The 12726-nt window shown below is 39.3% G+C and overlaps 1 protein-coding gene across 1 annotated transcript; it reads left to right on the forward strand.

Moving 5' to 3' along the window:
• Positions 1-30: 30 nt before the first annotated feature.
• Positions 31-12513, forward strand: RNFT1 (ring finger protein, transmembrane 1). The gene is made up of 9 exons (XM_019545680.1): positions 31-112; positions 2145-2571; positions 2940-3016; positions 3727-3827; positions 4497-4650; positions 6776-6934; positions 8888-8953; positions 9893-9994; positions 11509-12513. The coding sequence occupies exons 2-9, from the start codon at positions 2196-2198 to the stop codon at positions 11641-11643; spliced, it is 1170 nt and encodes a 389-aa protein (XP_019401225.1). The 5' UTR covers positions 31-112; positions 2145-2195; the 3' UTR covers positions 11644-12513.
• The last annotated feature ends 213 nt before the right edge of the window (positions 12514-12726 follow it).

Raw genomic sequence — 12726 nt, forward strand, 5'->3', positions numbered from 1 at the left:
GGGCCTTCCTCCCCGCCCCGCCCGGCTCCTCCTCTTCCTCCCCCGCCCCGGGCGGCCGCCATGGAGGTCGCGGGAGGCCTGGGCAGCCGGGCCGGGCACGCCGCGCCCTGAGGTACCGCAGCCCCGGGGGGAAGGGGTCTGACAAGGGGGAGAGGTATCGCTCCCTTTCCCCCCCATTGTCAACCTCCAGGGTTTAACGTGTGTAGCCGGGTCGTCCCTTCCCGCGGGGGACGAGCTTGCGGCCAGCGGGTTTCGTTTTGTGACCCCTGCGTGTCTAGGGAGGGAGAGGCAATATGATAAACGCTGATTGTTTATGACAGGGATTTGTGTAAACCCGGATCATGTTTTCCTCCCGTTTTTTACGAAGCCCGAGTGTCATAAAAACGGATCGCGGGCAGATTTAGGGCCTTGAAAAGGGGACACGCATATGCCGGGGGCAACGTCATAATTTGCCTGATTCGGGGCAGATGCAGGGTTTTGAAAAGGGGACACGCATGTGACAAGGGGCATCGTCCCATACAATACGATGCATTTTTCTCCAGGTAAAAATGAAGCCAAAGCTTTCTGAATGTGCTCAGGGAGTAGGGCTGGATGAGTCGACTTAAAATGGGTGTGAAAGCAAGTGTAACTTGATAAGAATGACTCAAAACCCAGGCTGTGAGGCTGCGAGAGAGGGATGGCGCAGTCGGGAGCAGCCTGCGGAAGGGGGGTTAGCTTGTTTAGTGGAACGTCAAGACCGTTGACAAGGAAGAGGGCCATGTAAGGTGAAGAGTTGAGAAGGACTCAGGTAGATTTTAAGGAGCCGTGAAGTCAGTTGACGAAATTTTAGGCAAACAGGTGCTGCACAACTTGCTGTTAGCCCTGAACATTACCAAGAAGTTTTACTGGGCAAGTAATTTGCAAATACAGATATATGTAGATCTATCTGTGTTAGTCCTCTGTTTTGCGTTTTGGGCACTTTAGATTACGTAAAAATATCAGCTTAAGATTCTTCTTGCAAAGCAGAACGTCTGCGTTTTTCATCCCTGCCTAACTGACAAAAAGGGCAATGGATTTGATCAGAACTTTTCTGCCGGCCTAACAAAAATCATTATGTAGAGGCTAACCATGGAAGGTTTCATCTTGAAAGAAGGTAGTTTAAGAAAGGCAATGGAAAAGGGTTTTAATGAAAAATCCCAATAAATATCAGCTGTAGTGTTTTCTACCGTGCAAAAGCTACAATAATACTTGGAAAATCCTAGGATCGCAAAGCACTTTCCAGACATAAAGTTCTGAAATGTCCCAGCATTCCTGGGAAGTGTGCAAAATCCATGTTACAAATGGGAAGGCTGAGGCACAAAACAAACAAATTGCTGAGTGTCAGTGAGATGTCAGAGATGAGAATAAAAACTAGGTCTGCTGCTCTCATTATAAGTATGCACTGAGCTGTCGGCATTTTCTTTCTGACCCAGATTCCATACCAGTCCCAGCCTTGCTCTTTATTTTCTGCTTGCTTTCCCCCTCTTCGGTCTCCATAAGTCCGCATATGTCCCAGGCTCTTCTGAATGCCTTTTACAAAGTGGACTAACCTGGTTCTGCTCGCTTGCACAGACAGGATAATCTCTTCTGGTAATCCCATAATGGCTCTCTGCCTTCAGTGCTCACTGGCTTTTGATTAGGCTTGTCTGTGGCTGAATACGTATCTTTTTGTATGGTTGTAATTATGCAGACACCCTCCTCCATCTGTATTAGTTCCTTCTCTAATCCAGTGATGGCTTCCAACCTTTTTCTTTAAGCTCATGCAGTTTTAAATTCTCTGCACAGACAGGCTAGTTCATGAAAAACAGGGTCTTCTAACCAGCATTGGAATTTTGTCTGTTCCTGATTTAAGTGAGGGTCCCAGTCCCTGTTGAGGGTGAGAGCACACACTTTTGAACGAGGGGATGTCAGTAGAAGCCCACAAGCAAGATGAACCAAAGGCTCTTTGTTAAGGTAGTTCAAGGAACCATTCCTTGAATAGGTTTCAGTGGTAAAAAAACACTATTCTTTGCACAGAGATCACCAGGTTGGCCTTATGGCATTTGCTGTGTATTTCAGACAGACAGATCTCTCTAACTCAATAGTGCACTGCTGCTTTAATCATGGCTTTTCCCCCACTTCCTTAGGAGACATAGCAGTGAGACAAAGGAGTCCAGACCAGAGGCAGATCCAACACCATGCAACCCAATTGTAGTCATTTCCACAATTCCCCAGGAAACGGTGATGGTTCCTTGTCCGCTCAGAGTGCGTATGCCACAAGACTGCCAGGAGAAGGCTCATCCCACCATGGTGGAGATGTTCACATCCAGCTAAACTCTGTTTTGGGAGAAGCTGGAGAAAATACTAGTTCCAGACACACAAGGTCAGGTTCCCAGAGCCGCTCGCATGGCCACTCCCACAACGAGGCAAGGGGGCCTGAAGAATCGTCCCTGGACTTTGAGGAACACAGTGGCAGCTCCCTCTCCGAGCTCAGATACCTCTTCCAGTGGCTGCACAAAAGTCTTCCGTACATCCTGATTCTAGGTGTCAAACTGATCATGCAGCATATAATCGGTAGAGTATAACAATGTATGGTGCGAGAAAATTGCTCCTTTTTTTCCTGCATTAAATCTTGCTCCTGAGAATGCCTGAAGTAAATTTGATTTACTTCTAGCTTAATTTTAATTTGATTTCTTCACTGAAGATCAGAGAGATTTACAAAAAGCACATTTCAATCACTTATCTGTTTTTCTTATGTTACCATATACAATGTGCTTAATTATTTTAGCTTGATTGCTTGAGCTGTTAAAATTTTATTATGGTTATTGCAAGTACATGTTGGAAGTAGCCATTTAATTTTGCGCTGTCTTTTTTTTTTTAATTCAGTTCAATGCAATTTCTTATTTTCCTTCATCATATAACTGACCCTTTTTTCCTAATAGGCATTTCTATTGGAATTGGGCTGCTAACAACTTTTATGTATGCAAACAAAAGCATTGTAAATCAGGTTTTTCTAAGAGTAAGTATGGCTGTTGCAATGAAGTTGAAGCATTTTAAAATGTAATTGTTACAAAGCCTTTCATTTTACAAAGCCTTTTTGAAGAGAAATGTGAAGCAAGGTCTTATTTCCTTAGTAAACAAAATAGATGCATCTTGTAGGATTTGTGAAATATAAATGGTGTTTTAGCTAAGGATAACATCTTAACACTCTTGGATACTAACTTACAGCTTGTCAGATAAGCATACTTTGCACTAATTAAAAAGAACTGTGGGTGCAAGTGTTTTTCTGACTTAGTATAATGGAGTGACTCCTGATGATGCTGTTGCAGTTAAGAGACAGGAATTCTCTACTATATTTTAAAATTTGTTAAAATCCCCATGTGCTATGCAGAATTTCTGCTTGATCCAAATCTTGTTACTGAGAAAACAGAGAAGTTTGAGCAGCTTGCGCACACAACTTGACCACTGCATCAAAAGTCGCCCGTTAAGCCTTTGCCCGTTTGGTCAGCTAGACACTGTTCCTGCCAGAAAAACCATCTGAGTGGACTCTTTGTTCCATCAAAGTGCACTGAACTTTGCAAATGCCATGATCTTCCAGTGTAGGTCTTTGGCACCTTGTAATAGTTTGATCATATCCAGCAGAGGTAGTTTTATTGGGTATGCAAGAGAATTAATTTATGACCTTTTGAGAGACAAACTATTAATATATTTTTAATGCGTGTCTTACAGGAACGGCGCTCCAAGTTGCAGTGTGCATGGTTACTGGTATTCCTAACTGGATCGTCTCTTCTCTTGTATTATACCTTTTACGCTCAGTCACTTTATTACAGGTAATTAGAAAAACATCTATATTATATTGATAACTTTTAAATTGTGGATCTCTCTATGCTGGTATGTACATAGGTTTCTGCAGTCCCGAGCCTGTGCACTTAAATGAAATGTGCTGTGGTGCCCCAAGTCTCTAAAGGGTACCTCTGTCTGTTTCACAACAGCCAACGATCCTGCCGTGTTATTAAGGAGCAGTATTAACGAGATGGCAAAGGGAGCGAGTCCCTATGGGAAAAGATGGGAGTTGCAATATAGTTCTGTGGTGCTCAACTCATCCAGCTGCATGGGCAGGATGAGTTGCGCAGGGTTGGTCTGTAAGCCCAGTATGGCAGGTAAGCCAGCCTGTGCCATCTGGTCTGCAGGCCTCCCCATGGGTCTGGAAATTTGGTGGCAGGATGAGCGGCAGGAGTGTTAATTGCTATAGCTGCCGGAGCTGCAGCAATTAATTCTGCTACTGGTTCCCTACTGCCAAATTCCCTGGACTGGTGGGGTGCCTCATGGGCAAGATGATACATATAAGAAAGTGGATTTAAAAGATAAAACATCCCTTCATCTTGCTCCTCTTAGTGTAGTGTAGTGTTTTTCCAAAAAGTGTACTTTTTTTTTTTTAATTAAAGACAACACAGATGCCCTCAGTTATTTCTTGTAACTTTTGATGCTTCTTTTTGTAGCTTAATCTTTTTAAATCCTACCGTGGATTTCATGAACTTCTGGGAGGTGCTTTGGATCGTGGGAATCACAGACTTTATTCTGAAATTCCTCTTCATGGGCTTCAAATGCTTTATTCTCTTGGTGCCTTCTTTTATGATGTCTTCTAAATCCAAGGTAAGAAAATAATCTATAATTTGCCTTAACCTCAAGATCTTCCTGCAGTACAAATGGTTAGTCATGTAATTCCACCTAAAGCAATAGTTTCTTAATTAAAATGCTGCATATAATCTGGCATTACTGCAGAGAGAGAGAGAGAGAGAAGCCTATGAATTTCATATTCTGCTCTGACTGGCAATTCCTATGGAAGTTTTGTATTCTGACCTGAAAAAGCAGGGTTCGTGCTATACAGGGCCCTTTTTGCTCATCAACTGGGATTAAGACTAAGATCTTAATACAAAAGTGATGTTAGAATTAAAAAAACCCCGTAAAACGATTAAATAGTATAAAAATTAAACTATTTTTAAATAATGTCCTTAAACTTGGAAGTAACCTTTCTGCATAATATAGGTCAATAAGAGAGGATGTTTGATTACTTAAAATTAGTAAAATTCATCAGTTTTATGGTGGTCTATATTGGTTAATAAGATATTAGTTTTTATCCATTTCTAGAGGTAAGGTATGGAAATGCAATCTAATTTCCAGGGTGGATTAGCAAATATTTGTTTTTAGTTCAATAAAATAAAAATTACCAACATCTTAAACATGGAAGCACTTTCTAAAGTTTAGATGTAAGGAACCCACATGGGTTGTACTAGCCATATGTTCTCATTAACACTATAGTATGTATGGAGTTTAAGCAGTTTAGGTAGAGACAGAGCAATTTATAATTTAATACAATCTTTGTTCTTTAATTTTGAAATACAAGTAAAAAAAACCAAATCATTAAAAAAATCTTTTGTCACATTTAACTAATGAAAATTCTACCAGATTAGCAAAGAAACCAGTTGTAGCTGGGCTGAAAGGCAGTTTAGTCAAGAAAGCTTACAAAGCTGTGTGGGTATCCCATATTTATCTACAGCTACATAAACTTCTATTGCCAATCTAGTTTTAAAGAACTGAAACACTAAGGAAAAATGTAAGATCTGTGTATTTACTGCAAACCCGAATATGTGTTTACTGCTGTTTTCAACATACAAATAGTTTATTTACAGTTCCATATGATGAGCACTATATAAATATATGGTGGGTTCAATTCAGCTGCCTCTTGGGGGTTCTTGCACTAATTCTGGTTCCCAGTGCTTTTATTTTTTTAAATAACATCAGACAGGGAAATTCCTTCTCAAGAGATCCTTTCTGTTTCTGTTCAGTATTTACTTGTACTGGGTTTGGGTTTTACCCTGTGTCCTCTCAAGTTCAGGTAGCCACACCCTCACTTTTTTTAGCATGTATTAGTTTAATTACTGCATTAATCTTACATTAACCAAGTACAAGGAGTCCATGCCAGAATGTTTAATTTTTTGCATTAGCCCCACTTCTTTTGGGGGTGGAAAAAAAAGGAGAGCAGAGGATTTTAATATGAGGCTTTTAGCAATTGGAGGTAATTGCAAAGGGGTGGAAGGGAGCGGAGTCCTTTATTTAAAAAGAGGCTTCTTAATCCTGACTTTTTCCTCAAGCTTGTGTAGTGGGTGCATCTTTTAAATAAAAACTGTTCTAAGTGTATTTAAATGTTATCTTTGAATTTTTCTTGTGATTGGTTTGTTTTTTTGTAGTGATTATGAAAGGAAGATTGATAGATAGCATTAGTAAGTGGGCAGGCTACATTGCAAAGGCATCCACATTCTGATCTGCATCTTGGTTTTTCTGGGTTGATCCTGAAAACCTCAAGCTAATTTTGCTATTATAATTTCACAATTTATTCTGTGATATGGGTAGATGTCAGCTAAGGACTTGCCAAAGCTCAGAATGGATCATTTTTTTTTTTTTTTTTTTTTTGGTCATGTCAACCTAAGTGGTAAAATGTAATGAATAAATCCTACATGTCATTTAGTCTCCATTCTTCAAACTGCTTTTTAAAAGCCATAGCCTTGGCCCCCTTTTGAAGGAGTCTGATGTGTTCATTGAGGAGTATTGTGACAAAAATGATTTTTCATCACTCTAGTTTCAAAATAATATTTCATATCTGTTGGGTACTTGGTAAGATACAAGAAGATGAAAGTATTCAAGAGAATAAATATTTTAAATGGTTACATTAAATATTACATTCTTTGTGTTTTAAAGATTCCTTCTTTGTCTTGCACAGGGCTATTGTTATATGCTGTTAGAAGAACTCTGCCAGTATTACCGCATGTTTGTCCCCATACCAGTGTGGTTTCGTTATCTTATTGGCTATCGGGAGCTGGATGGTCTACTAGGGTGGAGTTTTGGGGTCTTGCTGGGTCTACTCTACCTCATCCTAAAAGTATGTAAATCTTATTTCCCTTCTGTGCTTTTAAATATGTTAAAATGTGACTGCAGTAGTTATGGAAGAGATGCAGACGTGCAAAGTAACTTGTTCCTACAGGTTGCCTGGAGCTTGAACCTATTAGTTGATGATCTTATTTCCCTTAGTTTTAACAAATACAGCTTTCCAAAATCAACATGAAGATGTGCTAAGTCAGACACTAAATCCATGTACCCTCCTTTTCCAGGCTGACATGACTGATATTTTACAGTCTAAAAAATTGCTGCCTCAGCAGAATGGGCAAGGACAATTTTTGCTTCAATTAGCTGTAAATGTCAAGCTAGCTACATACGTAATGTGCCCCATGACTTAATAACATTCACTGCATTACTCTCGTTGTTGGAGTGTTCAAGTTCTGGGTGTGAGCATTGCACACTCAGAACCAAGATGTTCCTTGGAGGGGAGGGGACGAGAAGTGGCAGGACTGCTCCCAATCCTGTTCCTCTGAGAGGTCTGCCTGGGTTAGGCAGACTTCATCGGTCCATTGTGCTTTGGAGTGAGCTTTATAATAATATGGAATCATGTTGTTTTTTTTAAGTCTAGGATATTGGTTATGTGCACATATTTTCCCTTGCTGTTGGATGTCCATGTGCCCTAGCAATGCCAGGATATATTTCTGAATAAATCATTTAGGATAAATTTTAAATGGAGTCTTTTGTCAAGCCTTTGAGTACCTTTCAGAGTAATGCAAAGCCTCTAGGGATGGAAAATAAACATAATAACATTTCTGGCGGGAATGTAGAGTGAGATTATTAATTATTGCAAGTTATTAGTTAATGAATGCACAGATGCGAACCAAATATGCCTCTTAAATGTTACCATAGACTCATAGCAATCAGTGTGTAAACATGTTGCCAAGGGTAATGGGCAGATTTCCAGTCAGTGAAACCTCAAACTGGAAATTCTTGCAGCAGGTAAAATTGTTACTTTTGGCTTCAATTCCACTATCTTAAATTATCATGCAATCTAGTTTTCTTTCAGCTTAGCTTAAAATGTCGTCTTTGAACTCTGGTGTGGTAAAAAGAAGCCTTTTGCCTGATGCAAGGGCACTTAAAAAACAGTACTGATGACTTGAACATCTCCTTTTAACTCCCATTAACTCTTGGTATCAGAACTTGTGGTAGAGGTGATATCTTTTATCAGACCAACTAGATTTTTGCAAAAAAAATAATTCTTTTAATTGCAAGCTTTTGGGCACAATCCAATTGGTCTAATATAAAAGACGTCACTCTACCACAAGTTTTAATTCCTTTTGCATGTAGACCAATACAGCTACAACCTGGATACCATTAACTCTTGTTGGAATTTGGGCACCTAGATTCCTTTATCCATATGAAAATCTCCTACACTCTGCTTTTTTGACCTACTCAGAACAACTTCTCGGTATGGTAGAAATTATATAAATACCGAGTCCTTTGTTGCATATACAGATATTTCGCTGTTACATTCTAAATCTCCACTGAGGATTTGTGAACTAGAAAATGTTTCAAACCTGAGACTCGATCAAATTTGAGTGGATTTTTACGGAACACACACACAAGTCAAATTTCCAACTCCAGTTGGGGATGCTGTCACTGCTTAAAAGTCCTTTAACGTTAAACTATTTATTTTTCAGGTGATACTTTTCAAAACAATTGTTTCTGCTTCAGTCAGAATCAAGATGAAAAATTTAACTCTAAGCAACTGAAATCGGGATCATATGGGCTAATTTTAATAACAAGTGGTGGTGCTAGCCTCCCTGATGCATTTACTACGTCCAGACAACAAGTTAAACCCTGAAAAATACAAGTTTGAAGTGTTTAGTAGGATTTCAGTGCTGGGACACTCTTTTAAAACCCGCATAAAAGGTTTGAAAAATTCTCTTAGAAATAATTATTAATCTGGACTCTCTCTTTCTTTTCTCTGTTTCAGCTTTTGAGCTTCTTTGGACAGCTCAGAAACTTTAGACAGGTTTTATGGATATTTTTTACACAACCAGTGAGTATTGGTTTCTATATAAGAACAGAAAAATGAACCTAGCTCATATATCAATATGCTTCTTTTTAGAACTTAGCTTGTTGCTGCATACCACTATATGACTTTGTCATGTTCTTGAAACAAAACAGAGTTAAAATCTTAAAAGTAATCCCACTAGCTATTCCCTTCTATAGTATATTACACTGTAAAATTAATTCAGCCCATGATCATAAGGCTGAGAAATTCGGTTACTTTAAAGGTGAACACACTTTATTCTGTGCAAAGCACCATGAGATTAGTTATTTTCAGTAACATCTAAATAAAAAATCCTGATGTGATTGATATGTTTTCAGAATGGGGTTAAATATTTGTTGGACTCGGCAGCAGAGCTTCATGTTACATCAGCTAACTGAAATGGGAGTCAGCAAGACCCACATTCTGGCAACAGAACTGAAGTTCTCTCAGCTGTCTCATTCACAATTACAAATTGCCAGATAAAAAGGTTTTGTTCTATTCTAAGCTATTGGGTGGATAGCAACATTTATTATAACTTAATCTAGGGCCCACAGGGCATGCACTGGAATATATGTATGTTTGGGCATAATGCCACTGAACTTGATCAGTACTAGAACAGCATACACTCTCTTCCTAAAGTACTTTTGCTCTTAAGAGCAAGTGGCGTGTCCCTGATTACTGTGTAATGGAAAATGCCAGAAGCAGGAACCACCATTGTAAAGAAGTGTCGTAGTCCCTCCTGTGCTCAGTAATAAGTGATGCCGATGCATCACCGTGTACCAGGGCATGTCGGTGCCCATGTAGCATCTTACAATTGAAACATTTAGCAGCCTCCTAGTGCACTAGGGATTGAAGTGTTTTCCTCCTACCACATCCTCTCTCTGATAATTAGTTCCTTATCCTTGGATGCTGAAATATCTGCCACCAAAATCTCTTATTTTATAGCACTATGGAGTGACAGCCAGCAAGAGACAGTGTTCTGAAGCAGACGATATTTGTGCCATCTGCCAAGCCGAATTTCAAAAGCCTATTCTTCTCATCTGTCAGGTAATTCTCTGCAATTCAGAATCCCTTTAGAATCAAAACATGAGGGAGGCTCCTGTTCCGAAACTTTGCATGCACAGCTTATTGGTGGTGTCAGTTGAAGAATAGCAGCAGCTTTATGGAAACAGTTTGTGGGTGCTTTGGAGTTTCCCCTTTCCCCTCCAGTGGGAGAGACTTTTAGACCTTGCAATCTTGCGAATGTTTCCCTACAACTTCCTGTCTTTCTTTTTTAATATATGAAATTATATGTTGATGACAGCAGCTGTCAGCTCTAGTCTGCACAGTTGTTTAGTTACTGAGGCCAAAAACTTAGCAAGATGCTAAAAGGAATTGAAAAAGAAAGAATACACAGCATAATTATGCTAACAAGCTTTGGAAGAGCTTAAATATTAGGCTACAAGAACTAATGCAGTTGCTAGGCAAAAGCCAAGGAGGTAGAAAAGAGACAGGACTGAGACAGGAGCAGGCTAGAGGGATAGGACTGATGCTAGTATCCTTAGAGGGGAAAATGGAGAGAAGAAGCTGTGTTCACTTGAGCACACACTTCTTCAGGGCCTGGAATAAGTTACCCTTCCACTGCTGTTGGCAAATAGCTGTGCACAGCCTGTGCTACTCCCTCCCCCCTCGCCTGCCAAGCGCTGGTCTTTGCAGCATGACAACATTGGGGATTACACACACCATGAGTGCTTTCCAAACATTACTATGAATGGAAGGGGTACAATTGTTTCTTACCAGACGTTAAGGTTAAAAGACATTCACTCATTTTACATGCCCAGTTTGAGGCACCTATGACTTGACTGTTTAAACACTTTAGTGTTATATAGTATTGCATTTGTTTAAACCACAGCTTCCATTGACCCAAGGTACATCTGCAAGGCCTCAGCCTTTCTGCAGATCATACGCCGGTTTTTCAATCAGGCACCCAGAAAATGAGGAACACAGAAATAGGGCTAAGCCATGAAAACTTTGGCTTCACTGCCCAGGAACTTTGTAGCAGAAGCAGTGATAGCTGAAAGGTTCCGTGAAGAATTAGATTCTGTCTGAACCACAAGAGTCTTCTACCTTTTCCTGCAGTCCTTTGTTTCTGTTGCTACTCAGCTTTTCAAATCTGCAGCAAATGAATTGGGGTCCCACAGCCATCTTAACTATATAACCCTGATTCGTCTCTTGGGCAGATGCATCCTGTATACTGAATTAAAGCAGTGTTGTGTTGAAGAAATAGTATGGGATCATCTAATTAGAGACTGCATCATGAGGCGTGCACACAAGGGGTCCACATTAAGGTTGCATTTCCCAGCTGTTGAGAGCATGACTTGGCAATTTTAGTGTAGATGGAGTGTACGAGAATAGTCATGTATCTCTATAATTGTATAATAATCTAAACAGAGTAACAGAAGAATCATTGCATCTAGATAAAATACGATTCCATGTGTTTTTAGAAAACAGGTTGTAATAAATATTGGTAGAGCTTTTGGGGTCTTGCATGAAAACATAAGAACTTGTTTTTCTCATTACAGCATATATTTTGTGAGGAATGCATCTCTTTATGGTTTAATAGAGAAAAAATATGTCCACTCTGCAGGACTGTTATTTCAGACCATGTTAACAAGTGGAAGGATGGAGCCACTTCAATGCATCTACAAATTTATTAAAGCATGTCAAAAATTTTAGTTTTGAAATTCACATTTTTTCAGATTAAGGTTTTGCAATGTAATATGGATATTTTTGTATAGCTGGTAAAGGGAATGGGTTTCTAAGGTCAGGAGTACCTAATATTTTTAAGCATTTCTATCAAATATTCCAATACTTGACCTTGAGACATAGCATAGAAATTTAAATAGCCTTTTATAGTGAAAAACCTTGCATTTTAGAGTTAATATACAAAATACCGCATTACTTTGGATATTTTTTCATAACTTCAGAGAAATGTTCAAGTCTTTGAAAGTGCTACACTGTTACTTTCGAGAACTGCTGCAGTATGTATTTTTATATGAAATTCTAAATGGCTTGCAGTATTCCAGATTGTAATACATTGCTATTCTTCTTCTTTGACATTACCAAATACAGCAACTAGATAACTTGGGCTATGATCTTGAAGTAGTGAGTGCCCACAGCTTCTAGAGATGACAGTGAGAACTGCAACCTGCCACAATAAGTCAAGGCCTTTTGACACGAAATCTAACAGGTCAGAGAAATAAATTCTACTCTCCTAAGTGACCTCTGCAACATTAGCTATTTTTCTTGATGTTGTGGAATGATCCATTAAGACAGAATCCACCCCCCACACCCTTAGGTTCCTGTAGATCCCCAGTGGCCCTTCCTACATCTTACACTTTCCAACCACTGACATTCATTTTTTACTTCATATTTTATAAAGTTTGTATTTTTAAAACAAATCTTTAATACTATATTTTTGTCGAAGAGGTAATCAGATGTTCTTAATGGGCAGAATTGCTTTTATATTGTACTTGAAATTTGTGGTGTATTTAGAAATCAGTGAGAATAAATGCAATTTGAATCAATTTGACTGGTGTATTATGAATGAGCACACAAGACTTGTTAATACCCCATAATTAGTGACTTGTAAGAGGTGAGAGGCATGATAGTTCACTGTAGCTACTATTTGACCCATAAAATTAGGAATTTCTTTTTTCAAAGCCATAATTTACTGGTGACTAATCGCTATACTCAGAAACAAATCATGTTACAATTCTAATTCCTCTACCCCCTGCCTC

This window comes from Crocodylus porosus, unplaced genomic scaffold (assembly GCF_001723895.1).
Source record: "Crocodylus porosus isolate Cpor-Errol unplaced genomic scaffold, CroPor_comp1, whole genome shotgun sequence".
NCBI classification, from domain to species: domain Eukaryota; kingdom Metazoa; phylum Chordata; order Crocodylia; family Crocodylidae; genus Crocodylus; species Crocodylus porosus.

What these genes read in the sequence shown, in the direction of transcription:
- RNFT1 (XM_019545680.1), top strand. Translation starts at nt 2,196, where the DNA reads ATGCAACCCAATTGTAGTCATTTCCACAATTCCCCAGGAAACGGTGAT. An exon ending in GATCATGCAGCATATAATCG is followed by an intron (nt 2,572 to 2,939) that starts GTAGAGTATAAC and finishes TTTTCCTAATAG; the next exon opens with GCATTTCTATTGGAATTGGG. An exon ending in TACTCTACCTCATCCTAAAA is followed by an intron (nt 6,935 to 8,887) that starts GTATGTAAATCT and finishes TCTCTGTTTCAG; the next exon opens with CTTTTGAGCTTCTTTGGACA.